General features: G+C 43.1%; 1 protein-coding gene across 4 annotated transcripts in view; it reads left to right on the top strand.

Annotated features, from left to right (window-relative positions):
• Positions 1-13524, top strand: part of PCYT1B (phosphate cytidylyltransferase 1B, choline) — an 85541-nt gene that overhangs the window by 49300 nt on the left and 22717 nt on the right. For all 4 annotated transcript variants that reach the window (XM_054472672.2, XM_054472673.2, XM_063659964.1 and 1 more), the window contains 2 exons: positions 7899-8050; positions 10742-10820. In XM_054472672.2, coding sequence (XP_054328647.1) covers positions 7899-8050; positions 10742-10820 — 231 coding nt within the window. The remainder of the gene's footprint in view (positions 1-7898; positions 8051-10741; positions 10821-13524) is intronic.

The following is a 13524-nucleotide window of genomic DNA, read 5'->3' as shown; positions in this document are numbered from 1 at the left end:
TTACCCATGTATCTATTCCAATGTATCTTGAAAAATTTGATAATTCTAGAAAATATTCTAGTCACATTTCTAAGAAGCAGCAGTACCAGCCTATATAGCTTTGGTTTATTGAAGTGATTTTCAAGTAAATAGCTGGAAAAAAATGCTTATTCTTAACTACAAGAGAAAAGCCATTTTTAGGATTCAATATGACTGTTAAGAATAGCTGAAAAAATGCTTACCCTTAACTACATGAAAAAGCCATTTTTTTTAGCATTCACTATTTCTTTGAGTTCTTGGGCCTTATCCCTAAAGATCCATGTGTTTTTTGACAGTAGTTGGGAGAAGAGGCAAAGTTGTTAGGCAAAAATTTGCATTATTCTCCACTCTACCATATTGAGTTTCTAACACTAGGGTTCACCTGTAACAGAAATGTGTGTAAGACAGGGAAAGACAGGAAGCTTTCATAGGTTCATGGTGCTTTGAATGGTCACTAACTGAGATTTCCATTTGGTTTGCCCTGAAGGCTAAATTGCCCTCCACCCCTTCCAATGCAACATATTAAGGTTTGGGTGGTGCCTTTCTTTTGTAAAGTGGAGTAAGCATGGCTTTGGACCCAGAGAAGTTCTTGACCTAGTTAATATTAGGAAAGTGTACCACTGGAAGTTGAATCTGGACATTGATTCGTTTAAAACTACCTGTTCATGGATACCTTTTGAAAAGTCTATGTGGCTGGGTGCGGTGGCTCACGCCTGTAATCCCAGCACTTTGGGAGGCCGAGTGGGCGGATCATGAGGTGAGGAGTTCGAGACCAGCCTGACCAACATGGTGAAACCCCGTCTCTACTAAAAATACAAAAATTAGCCAAGCGTGGTGGCACATGCCTGTAATCCCAGCTACTTGGGAGGCTGAGGCAGGAGAATCGCTTGAACCCGGGAGGTGGAGGTTGCAGTGAGCCAAGATCACGCCACTGCACTCCAGCCTGGGTGACAGAACAAGACTCCATCTCAAAAAAAAAAAGAAAAGAAAAAAGAAAAGTCTTTGTGTGTCCATGAGGGTATATGTATCCTAGTTTAAAAAGACCTTTATCTTAGACTATCTTTCTGGAGAATGACAAACCAACCAACTTAATGGCAGACAATTTTATACTGAGGAAAGTTAGGGAGGTCTTCAAGAATAGGTGTCCTGTGTTGTTGGTTGAAAGGCTGGTTCTTGATTACTGTATGTGTGGTCAACATGTAAAATGCTTACAGTGAGTTAAATGGGCCTGCCATATTAACTAGGGTCCCCTTTCCATATGCAGGTAGGTTTGCTGTAGGAGTTCCCCTGGGTGGAGTGAAGACTTCACTCATGAAACCACTTTGGTCAGGGCAAGTATAGGGACAGGTATTTGGTAGAAATACTTGGTATTTGTCAGAAATCGTTTATTAAAGGACCAGAAACTGTGATAACTGGAGGTACTATAGTCTATTTCTCAACCTTAGGCAGTAAAAGACACCACAATCGTCATGGTTTTGCCCTATGATTATAACACCAGCACTTTTTTTTTTTTTTTTTTTTTGAGATGGAGTCTCACTCTGTTGCCCAGGCTGGAATACAGTAGCATGATCTTGGTTCACTGCAACCTCCACCTCCTGGGTTCAAGCAATCCTCCCACCTCAGCCTCCCCAGTAACTGGGATTACAAGCATGCACCACCACACCTGGTTAATTTTTCTATTTTAAGTAGAGACAGGGTTTTACCATGTTGGCCAGGATGGTCTCGAACTCCTGACCTCAAGTGATCTGCCCACCTCGGCCTCGCAAAGTGCTGGGATTACAGGCATAAGCCACCGCACCCGGCCCAATACCTGCACTTCTAATTTTTTAAGCATGTAGCCAGTAATAATTTGAAAATTCTTCTATGCAAGCTTACCTTGTTGGCATTATTTTAGTGAATTGAGACTCTCCACTTGTAAAGCTCTTTTTTCCTCCATTTTAATTTACAAGTTTGTGTCATTTAAAAACAGGCCAAGGAATTAAAATTTATACTAGTGTGTTTTTTTCCCTAAAAAAATTTTTAAAGAGTCACCAAATAGCCACTTCTGCTTTGCAGGAGGGCAATAAAAATAACAACAGTAAACATACTACTGCTACTATAGAAGACATAAAGATTACTCCACAAACTTGGGTTTATTTTATTATATTTTAATTGAAACTAAATAGTCTTTAAGAGTCCATTTTGCCTGACTGGTAGGAAATTCAGTCTCAGTCTTTTTTTTTCTTTTTTTTTTGAGACAGGGTCTCACTCTCTCGCCCAGACTGAAGTGCAGTGGTGTGATCTCGGCTCACTGCAACCTCCGCCTCCCAGGCTCAAGTGATTCTCCTGCCTCAGCCTCCTGAGTAGCTGGAATTACAGGCGTGCACCACTAATGCCCGGCTAATTTTTATGTTTTTAGTAGAGACGGGGTTTCACCATGTTGACCTGGCTGGTCTCGAATTCCTGACCTCAAATGATCCACCCACCTCGGTCTCCCAAAGTGCTGGGATTACAGGCATAAGCCACTGCGCCTGGCCTAGTCTCAGACTTTACTGGGCTCTCTTTACCTCCCCAGAGTCAAACAAGTGTCCACAATGTTTATAGAAACAGGAGCGGGGCCTCCAGTCTTCAACCCAGAGCCATTTTTGCACTGCTCTCACTGTCTGAGCCCAAATAATTACTAGAAGGGAGCAGATTCATTGCACCTATCACAGGTCAGGCACCTGCAGTCTGTTCCCAGGTAGAACTCCCATGCCTAGGGCCTCACATTCTCATCTCTCTTGAGGTCCTGCCACTGGTATCTGCTGCTTGTGGGATCCATAGACATTTGGCCTTTTCCCTGCAATTTGGAGAGATCTCCTCTCTCATTGTCTTCTTCTTTCCAGAATACCCCTCAAGTTGCTCTGGCTTCAGGAAAACAGCGGCCAGGAAGGCAGGCTGTCTACTAGCAACTTGAGCTCACAGCACCTACAAAGGAGTCTGTACCACGGGGCCCTCATACCTGCTTGGAGTAGGGGGCAGGGAAAAGACGGAACACAAAATCTGAAGGAATAGATCCATGAATGATCCTATTTTCCTACTACTATTCATAAATGGCTAACATTATTCAGCATTACTCTCTGCTCATAAAGATGATCAAATTTAATTCTCAAAACTTCACCATGTTTTAAAGACCAGATAACTGAGGCTCAGAGAGTTTGAGTAACTTTCCCAGTAATAGCAGAGCTGGGATTAGAACCCAAGTCTGTTGGGCTCCCAAGCTCAACCCCTATGTTGTATTTTCTCTCCTGTGAGAGCACAGTGAGCTGCCAGCATAGGTTAGTTGCAGCATGAGTTCCCAGATAGCTCAATGAATTCATCCGTGGAATACCGCTGCCCAGAGCTCTCCATCTGGTTGTCAGAGTGCATTTGCCAAGACTCAAGAACAACAGTGCTGCTTTGGGCGTAATTAATGTTTAGACAATAACTGGCCAGCATGTTCAGCTGCTTCTTGAGGTCACTCCTGGGATAGGAAAATAGGACCCTGTATTGGCATAAACAGGATGTTTGTTTTCTTTGTGCTCTATCAGTAGGCCATTATCTTGGTCATGTAGAAGTTATACCAAATTGCTCAGGTGCAGATTCAGAAAGGGGGAGGATGTGGCACGGCCTAGTTTTGTGCTGTTTAAAATAGAAAATGGATGAATCTGAAATCCATTTCTGCTCAATATGATTCTCGGGGTAGTATTTTAATAAGGTCCTAAAAGAACATTCAAAAAGTCTTAGATTAGTTTTGAAATCATATTGCATGGCCCATAAAGAATTCCTGTTTATGGGGTCAAAAACTAATATAGTCAGTAAATAAATACATAGTTATTATGGCCCTACTACCTGTCACCTCCTGCCCACCTTCCCCCCTACCTCTGGGCATAATGGGTGATTTAAAGACAGGCAGAGCTCTTGACTCAGGTTATTTATAATATGCTTCAGGGTTTTCAAATGTTGTATTCATCAGAATCATCTCTGAAGCTTGTCAAAGACAGAGCTATCTGGGCCCCACTACAGACTCACTGAATCAAAATCTCAGGGAATGAGCTGGGTTTCTTTATATGTGTTTAACAAGCTCCTTGGGTGATTCTGATACTCATCAGTTTTCAGGCCAGACATATGGTTGATGTTGTTTTGGTAATATAAACTGCTATAATAGAAAACATCTCAGGAAGTATGTATAGGAGATATAGAGGCATATATATATATATATATATATATATATATATATATATATATATATGCATCTAGAAGCTCATTAGTCTCTCCTTGGCGTGTACGTTGTTGAAATGTTCCTGTAGGCCAGGCGCGGTGGCTCACGCCTGTAATCCCAGCACTTTGGTAGGCTGAGGCAGGTGGATCACTTGAAGTCAGGACTTCGAGACCAGCCTGGCCAACATGGCGAAACCCCATCTCTATTAAAAATACAAAAGTTAGCCAGGTGTGGTGGCAGGCGCCTGTAATCCCAGCTACTCAGGAGGCTGAGGCAGGAGAATTGCTTGAACCCAGAAGGTCAAGGTTGCAGTGAGCTGAGATCGCGCCATTGCACTCCAGCCTGGGCAACAGAGGGAGACTCTGTGTCCGAAAAAAAAAGAAAGGAAGAAAGAAAAGAAAAGAAAGAAAGAAAGAGAAAGAAAGGGAAAGAAGGAAAGAGAGAAAGAAAGAAAGAAAGAAAGAAAGAAAGAAAGAAAGAAAGAAAGAAAGAAAGAAAGAAAGAAAGGAAGGAAGGAAGGAAGGAAAGAAAGAAAAGAAAAGACGGAAGGAACTTGTAGATAAATATACATCTATTATTGTAAATAATAATAAATATTTGTTGAGTATCTATATGTATCAGGCTTTGTTAATTCATTCAACAAATATTGTTAAAAGCCTACTAGGGGCCAGGTATGGTACATCAGAAAATGAAACAAAAGTCCCTGCCCTCGGGGAATTTATAGGGGAACACCAACAATAAAACTAAATAAGACAGCTACATGAGACAAGTGTCATGGGGAGAAGTAATGCAGCAGAGGATCACAATTCAGAAGAGGGTGGGTCTACTTGGGAGGCTGAGGCAGGAGAATCGCTTGAACCCGGGAGGCAGAGGTTGCAGTGAGCCAAGATCGTGCCATTGCACTCCAGCCTGGGCAACAAGAGCAAAACTCCATCCAAAAAACACAAACAAAAAAAGAAGAGGGTAGGGGGAAAGACTTGAGGGAGAGGAGGAGGTGAGCTCTATGAGTATTTGGAGCACAACTATTCCAGGTTTGGAGAATAGTGCAAGGCCCTGACCTGAGAAGAAGCATTCAAGAAACTGCAAGGCCGGGGAGCTGGGAGACACTAGGAGACTGGTCAGGGAGGCAAGGAGTGGGCAGAGGCGTGGGTCTTGTCGGCCACTGGAGGACTTTGGTTTTACTCTGAGTGAGACGGGAAGGGTTCTGAGTTTGGGAATGACACAGACTGACGAGCTTCAACGGGCTCATTCTGGCCAATGAGAATAGGTTGTTGGGAGTGGGCAAGGCTGGAATCAGATCAGTTAAGAGGCTACTGCAGTCATTCCTGGGAGAGATGATGAAGGGGTGGGGATGGCAGCAGTGGAGGTGCTGAGAAAAACATGGCTTCCGGGTGTGCTTTGAAGGCAGAGCCTGCAGTTTTCCTGATGGCTTGGGTGTGGATTATGTGAAGGGGACTACAAAAGAAGGTTTTCCAAGGATGCTGAGTGTGACCATTGGCTGTGCTTACTCTGTGGCCAGATTTGATTCTGGGTGTGGGCCATCATTTGGTTCCAAGAAAATGATCATATTTTTGTTTTTAAAACACATCTTGTGAGATTAGGAAGTATTTGTCTTCCTGTGTCTGGCTTATTTCGCTTAACAAAATATCCTCCAGATCCACCCATGTTGCCATAAATGACAGGATTTCATTCTTTTTCATAGCGAAATAGTATTTCTTTGTGTTTATATACCACTTATATATGGAATCTAAAGAAGCTGATCTCATGGAAACAGAGAGTAGAACAGTGGTTACCAGAGGCTGGGGAAGGTAGGTGACGGGGGACAGGGAGAGGTTCATCAACGAGTACCAAGTTACAGTTAGGAGGAATAAGTTCTGGTGTTCTTTTGCACATTACGGTGACTATGGTTAACAATATTGTATATTTCAAAATAGCTATAAGACAGAATTCTGAATGTTCTTACCACAAAGAAATGATAAAGGTATGAGGTGATGGATATGCTAAATATCCTGATTAGATTATTATACAATGTATACATGCATGGAAACATCACACTCTACCCCATAAATATGTTAATTATTATGCATCAATTAAATTTTTAAAATTAAACACATATTGTACACTTAACATTAGTGACTTTATTGGCTGGGCACAGTGCCTCATGCCTGTAATCCCCAACACTTTGGGAGGCTGAGGCCGGTGGATCACTTGTAGTCAGGAGTTCAAGACCAGCCTGGCCAACATGGTGAAACCCCATCTCTACTAAAATACAAAAAATTAGCTGAGTGTCGTGGTGTGCACCTGTAATCCCAGCTGCTAGGGGGGCTGAGGCAGGAGAATCACTTGAACCTGGGAGGTGGAGGTTGCAGTGAGCCAAGATCACACCACTGAACTCCAGCCTGGGTGACAGAACAAGACTCTGTCTCAAAAAAAAATTAGTGAATTTATTATAAGTACATAATAATTTAAAGAAAAAAGAACTTCGTTGCAAAGAGCAGTCAGGGTAGTTCTGACTGGCCACCGCAAGGTTCTCACTGGGATCTTGGTAAACAGGGACTGTACCCACAATGATACTTCTTCCTGACACATAGGAGATCTTAGGAAAGCTGCCTTGGCCAACCAAAAGATAGGATAGTGAATAGTATTTATTGTTCAGTTTGTTTAAAAGCACTTTTTTTCTAAGTTCTCAAAACATCTTTTCTAAGGCTGATAGTGGAAGATATCCCCATTTGAGGGTTCAGGAACCTGAGATCTAGAAAAGATAAGAGATGTGGAGGCCGGGTGTGGTGGCTCATGCCTGTAATCCCAGCACTCTGGGAGCCCGAGGTGGGTGGATCACGAGGTCAGGAGATCGAGACCATACTGGTTAATACGGTGAAACCCCATCTCTACTAAAAGTACAAAAAATTAGCCTGGGTGGTGTAGTCCCAGCTACTCAGGAGGCTGAGGCAGGAGAATGGCGTGAACCTGGGAGGCGAAGCTTGCAGTGAGCCAAGATGGAGCCACTGCACTCCAGCCTGGGTGACAGAGCGAGACTCTGTCTCAAAAAAAAAAAAAAAAAAAAGTGAAAGGATGAACTCTACTAGATCAAACCTTTGATTTTATGACTTTCTTCTCTTGATTGAGTGGGCTGATGTGTAGTGACTGGCCCTCAATCCAGGGAACAGAAGTATATGTATTTGTGTGTGTGTGTGTCTGTCTGTCTCACACTTGGGTTACAAAGTACAATAATCTAGTAAAATAATTGGAACTGATTGTTCAAACCATTCAAACCTCCTATAAATCAGGCCTCTTGGTTCCTCTCCTTCTCTCCCTCCTGTGTCTGTTCATTTGGTCATTTTATTTCTGAATGGTAATTTTCACTGAGGGGTGGGATAGGAAAATAAAAAGATATGAAAGTCACATTAGGTAGTGTAGAGAATAATTTTAATAGAAGCCACAGTGGAGAATGCAGATGTAATGAAATTCTGAACTGTCGGTGGATTTTAGCTTACTTTGCTCTCCAAATCCTTTGTTCCCTTAAAAAACTGAGTTCGATTATGACAAGCACCTAGCGAGGCTGTGCTTCTTTTGTCCTGCTGAAGAAGTCTTGTCTGAACCAGGGTGGCTGTGAGCAGCTCCTGGGCCGAGTAATGGCATTTAATGCATTTGCCTGTTTTAGTTTGCAGTGATGATCTCACCCACAAATTCAAAGGTTTCACCGTGATGAATGAAGCTGAGAGATACGAAGCTCTCAGACACTGTCGCTACGTAGACGAAGTTATCAGAGATGCTCCCTGGACACTCACGCCAGAGTTTCTGGAAAAACACAAGGTACTTCTCATTCTCCCACATTCTCTAAGTAGCAAGATTAGGGAGTCTGGTTCTGCAGCCAAGACTACGGAAAGCCCAAAGTCTCTCTCAATTTCTAAAAGAGGTAACTTCAGGAACTGTCATGTGGAACTGCTTGATGTGGCACCTTTCTTCCGCCCAAGCCCGAGTACTGGTATCCTCTCACTTCTTTGAGTATGGGCCCTGGAGCTAAACTGCCCAGGTCCAAATCCTGCCTCTATCTCTTCCTAATTGTGGGACCTTGAACAAGATATCTAACCACACTGTACTCGCTTACCTCAACTGTAAAATGGGATGATGTTGGTATCTTCCTTGTGGACGTGTTTTGAAGATCTAAGAGGTAATCTTAGTTAAGCAGTTAGAACACTGGCTGGCCCATAGCAAGAGCTCCAAAAATGTCATTGTCACCACCATCACCACCATCATTATTGATGCTTATCGATTCACAGGCATTCTTTTTCATGGGACAAATGAACACACATCTTATCCAGAAAGTCACAGGTCAGCCTTTAAAGAAAGAACTTTATATCTATGATTTTGTGACCCTGAGAATCTTACTGACATAAGATTTTTATTAGTTGGAAACATGAGAGATTCTTTTGATCTGCATCAAATTATGTGCTTTGTATCTCCCTACCAGCCCCACATTAGGAGCTATTCTTTCCTTTTATAAGCAGTACAAAAAAAATAAGATTAAGCTGTTCTAAGAATTTTCTTTTCTATTTTTAAAGCCACGATGCAGAAGAGAATAGAGAACACTGATAAATGTGCATGAGTAATAGCTGAAGAGACAATTTCCCAGTGAGAATAAAAAGAAAAAGGAAAAACTACAATATGATTTACTTCCAGTAATCACTACCACATTTTTACTAAGCATCTATTGTATATTCAACATGTGCTAGGCATTATGGGGGATACTTATAATGATAATGATGGCTGTAATTTATTGAGTATTTACCATGTGCCCGGCACTGTGCTAAGGGCTTTGTCATTATATGAATTGAATTCAATCTCACAGCTACCCTGAGAAGTTGTTATTATACATTGGAGAGGAAAAGGAACTAAGTTTGAGTACTAAGAATAGAATTAATAATAATAATAATAAACATTTATTGAGGATATACTCCATACTAATTGTTTTTCAGCATTTTTACATAATTATGTCATTTAATCCAGTGATTCTCAACTGGGGTGAGTTTGCCCTGAGGAACATTTGGCAATGTCTTGAGACATTTGGGGTTGTCACAGCTAGAGGGGTGCTACCGGCTTCTAGTGGGTAAAAGCTAAGCATGTGCCAATGCACAGGACAGCTTCTGACACCAAAGAATTCTCCAGTCCCGAATGTCACTAGTACTGAGCTTGAGAAATCCTGATTGAATCCTTTCCCCCAACTTATGAGTTATATAGCTAGCAAGTAGTGGGGCAGGGAATCATACTACTCTAAACTATCTCTAAACTACCTCTCAAGTATTTAACTACTGCTACTCTAAATTACCTCTCAAGGTAGAGTGAAACCCCGTTATAAAGGGCTTGTTATACAGGGCTTTAAAATCTAGGCAAGGAGTGTTTACTTGATGTTGCAGGAAACAGGAATAAAGATGAGCAGGCATGAGGATGACCAGAAAAAAACAAAAACAAAAACAAAAAAACCGGTTTAAGGAGGATACCCCCATGTGACAGCAGGATGGCTTGGAGAGGAGGGGGCCTACAGTGAGGAAGGCCAGATACAAGTTGGTGTCAGCAATCCGGGTGACCAGGTCCTGGATTTGGTGTAGTTGCAATGGAGAGAAAATGATGGGCACACACCTACATATGCGTGTGTGCACACAAACACACACACACACATCCCAGCAGAACCTAGGGTGAGTGAAATAAGTAGAGAAAAGAGGCTTATTCCAAGGTTTGGGTCTCCCCAAGACCCAAAATAAATAAAATAAAAGTGCCATTGGAAGGGGTCACTCGTTTTCAGGAAGATGAATTAAATTCAGGACAGGATGATTTAAAGTGACAGCAAGATGTGGTAAAAGAGAGGGATGCAGTGGGAGTTAAGCCCACCTGGCCTGGTGCCCTGGCAGCCCACTAAACCTGGCCTGGTGCCCCAGCGGCCCACTCCAGTCTTTAAGCCTCGGGTAAATCTAACAAATTTTCTAGTTTCAGCACCTTATGTCCCAACTGAAGTAGTAACATGTGGCCTGCCCACGTCACAAGGTGATTATGAGGATCGAATGAGGAAAGAGACAAATTCCTTTTCACAGTATAAAATGTGACCTAAGTGTGAGGGCCCATTGCCATCAATGGGACAGGAAATGAAGATTTGGGTTCCTCATCATAGGAGGGATGATAAAAATTCAAAGAATTAATGAGTTCTCTCAAGGAGAAACTTTAGATGCAGAAGGACAGAAGGCCAAGAAATCCTACTTTCTGGGGTAGGACAAGAAAGAGGGACCAGCAAAGGAGAGAAACGAAAACATTTATTCTTCTAGTTCCCATTATCTCATAGAAATGAAAATAGTTGGAAATACATTTCAGCCAAGGATTCAGGTCTCCACTATAAATGTAACATACAACTGCCTTATTTTGAAAAGGCATTATGAAGTCACCATTCCCCACTTCAAATCTGCAGACATGCACATCCATCCCAGTGGTGACATCACTCTTCTCTCTCTTCAACAGATTGACTTTGTGGCTCATGATGACATTCCGTATTCCTCTGCTGGCTCTGATGATGTTTACAAGCACATAAAGGAAGCAGGTGAGGCATTCCCCTGTGCTCACCTGTCAACCACATCACAATAATCAGGTGTAATAAGAGACATCTGCCCTGGGACATCTGCAGTGTATACAAACAGGGAGTTACAACTTTAGATGTCCCCCAAGCAGCTTCTACAAGCCACTGTTAGCATGTGCTAAGGCTCAGTTATGGCACAGATACCATTTAGGTATTTATATAGGAATGAACCTGAGCACCAAAGTGCTCAACTTCAGGTCTGAGGCTTAATTTCCGGGCTCATCAGACGAAAAGTGCAGGACCCCATTACTTAAAGGGCAGCCATTTTCCTCATTCATAATTAAGTCTTCACAATGAAATTATTGGATACTCCCAAGAAATTTCCTTCCAGAAGAAGATAGATAACTGGCTAGTTAATAATCTGGACTCCTTGTGTCCAAAGTTAGTCCTGCCATATTTCTAGTGTCATCTTGTCACATGTTAGTAATATTATCAGGTACCACATGTGGAGGCAAAAAAAATGGGTAAATGTTTTAATGGCTTGGCTTATTTTCTGCTATTTTACTATCTACCGTGCATCTCATCTATAGGCACTGTAGGTACACCCATGCATACCTTCCTACATACATTAAACCATTATCCGGCAGGTGCAGATACTATAGTGAGTTACCATATGCATAGGGATTTCAAGAAGTCTAATGCTCCCTGCTTATACTAGAGCCGTTGTTGACATGTGCCATCAGAGCCATCTTCCCCACTCCTGGGGACCAATGAGACTCCACTCAGCTTGCTCCCACCATTTCCCACTCAGCCCGCTGCCACTACAGCCTTTTCCTGGTACTCATGGACCTTCAGATTCTTGAGGTAGGATGGGCTCCTAAGGGTCATTGACCCAGGCTCCTATCTCCTTCTTGGCATCATTGCCAGCTCCTGGCAGAACTGATGCTTTTACATTTCCCATGATGGGGAACTCCCTGCCTTCTGAGGCAGCCCGTTCCATCTTGGATGGTTTTGGCTGTCATTGTTTAATATATGAATCCCCTGAGTGCATCTATAAGCCAGTAATTGTATGAGAGAAAATGAATAAGACATAGACCTCACCCTTGAGAGAGAGTAGAGACAGACATAAATAATTACCCAAAATATAACCAGCCTGTGGCAGAGTATATACAACACAGCAGGCCAGGGCAGCATGTTCGAAGGTGGGACTGTACGAAGCACAGCGTATCTGGAGAAAATAAACATGTTAATGTAGTGTAGGGTGTGTGGAGGTGGGAGGCAGAGGTGGAGACTGGCAGGACAAGCTGGTTGAGGCTTGCTTCCATATGATGTTACATGGAACCAAATACTGTTCTGAGGCAGGGGAGTGCCGTGATCAGGTCTTTTGTGTGGGAAGGAGCAACTGGGGGGCCATAAGTGGTTTCCATAACTAAATTTAACTAGGAAACCCCATTTCCACAGCTGACAGAAAAAAAAAAAAAACACTTGACATGTGATATCATTCAGACTCTTCTAGGTTTGTACTTAGACTGTGTAGAGTAAACTTTTTGCCTTTTTCTCCTGAGGTGATCTAAGTTTCTGGAGCACTCTGGCCTGGCATGGGATGGGGATCTTTAGTTGTGAGGTCTCAAGACCTGCTCAGCCATCAGCCCCACTTACCAGACCCCTGTGGCAGCCTCTGAGACTCTGTTACCTCCCCACTTTGGCCTGTCCTGGCCACAGACTCTGCCGCAGGATTCCCTTCCCTGTGCTATAGGTGTGCTGCCCAGCAGTCATGCTGATCTTAAATCTTGGCTTCCTTCCATATTCCTCTAGAGAGTCCCCAGGAAACTTAAAAAATGTACTCCATAATCTACTAGAGGGCAAGGGAAACCGGGCAATGTCAGTAAGCCATGTCAGGCCCTGTCTGACCTGCCCGCCACATTGGCCTCTGTAAAACTATTTCTTTCCAAAATTCCTAGCCGTAAACAAGGTGCCAGTGGCCCTGCACTGAACTTTCTAAAGGGGTCTCTTCCCTGCCCCTGCCCCTGGGATTTGAACCTGAGTCAGAGCAAGGGACAGACCGCACTCCTGTTCTCTCACTTCTGCTGTCCGCCTCCCGATCCCTCTCTGCACTCCTCCCCTCAACTCCCAGATGTGCTTTTCTTCTTCCTGGAGAGCAGAAAACTGCCCCTTAATTAATTTCATGCCTTCCCAGGGTTAATATACACTCCAGGGCTTATAGTCAAACATTCTGTACCCTGAGTCTACTCAGCCTCTGGTTCTTAATAGTTCAAAAGACACTTCTGGGATTTATAATATCCTTTTTATACTCCTCAAATCCTGGCTCTTCCTAGTGGAATTCTTGCCTTTCTTAACTCTTCTTTTTAAATGAGCCTTAAAAAGAGCCTGTTTTAGAAGTTGAAGGCTGAACACGGCCTCCTGTACTCTCAGCTTCATCTGCCTCCCCCTGAAGTCATCGAGGTCTCAGTGTCCATGGGAACAGGGCCTCAGGACAGACATGATCCCTAGAAATGAAAACAACATTGGATACTAGTTTGAAAAATTATTGTTACATAAAATGTATGTATTCTCCCTGATGGCGTTTTTGTTGGTTCACACTCCTTGGGGGCCAGCCTGGGAAGCTCCATGCCATCCCCTGCAGGGCTGGTGGTGGGGACTGTACCACCCTCTTAGGAAGGACTTCCTGAGAAGTCAAGAGCATTGGATAATGGGAGGCCTGACATTC

The sequence above is a fragment of the Pongo pygmaeus genome, chromosome X (assembly GCF_028885625.2).
Source record: "Pongo pygmaeus isolate AG05252 chromosome X, NHGRI_mPonPyg2-v2.0_pri, whole genome shotgun sequence".
Classification (NCBI taxonomy): Eukaryota; Metazoa; Chordata; class Mammalia; order Primates; family Hominidae; genus Pongo; species Pongo pygmaeus.
Note: the sequence above shows the minus strand (reverse complement) of the source record. Positions and strands in the feature narration are given on the sequence as shown.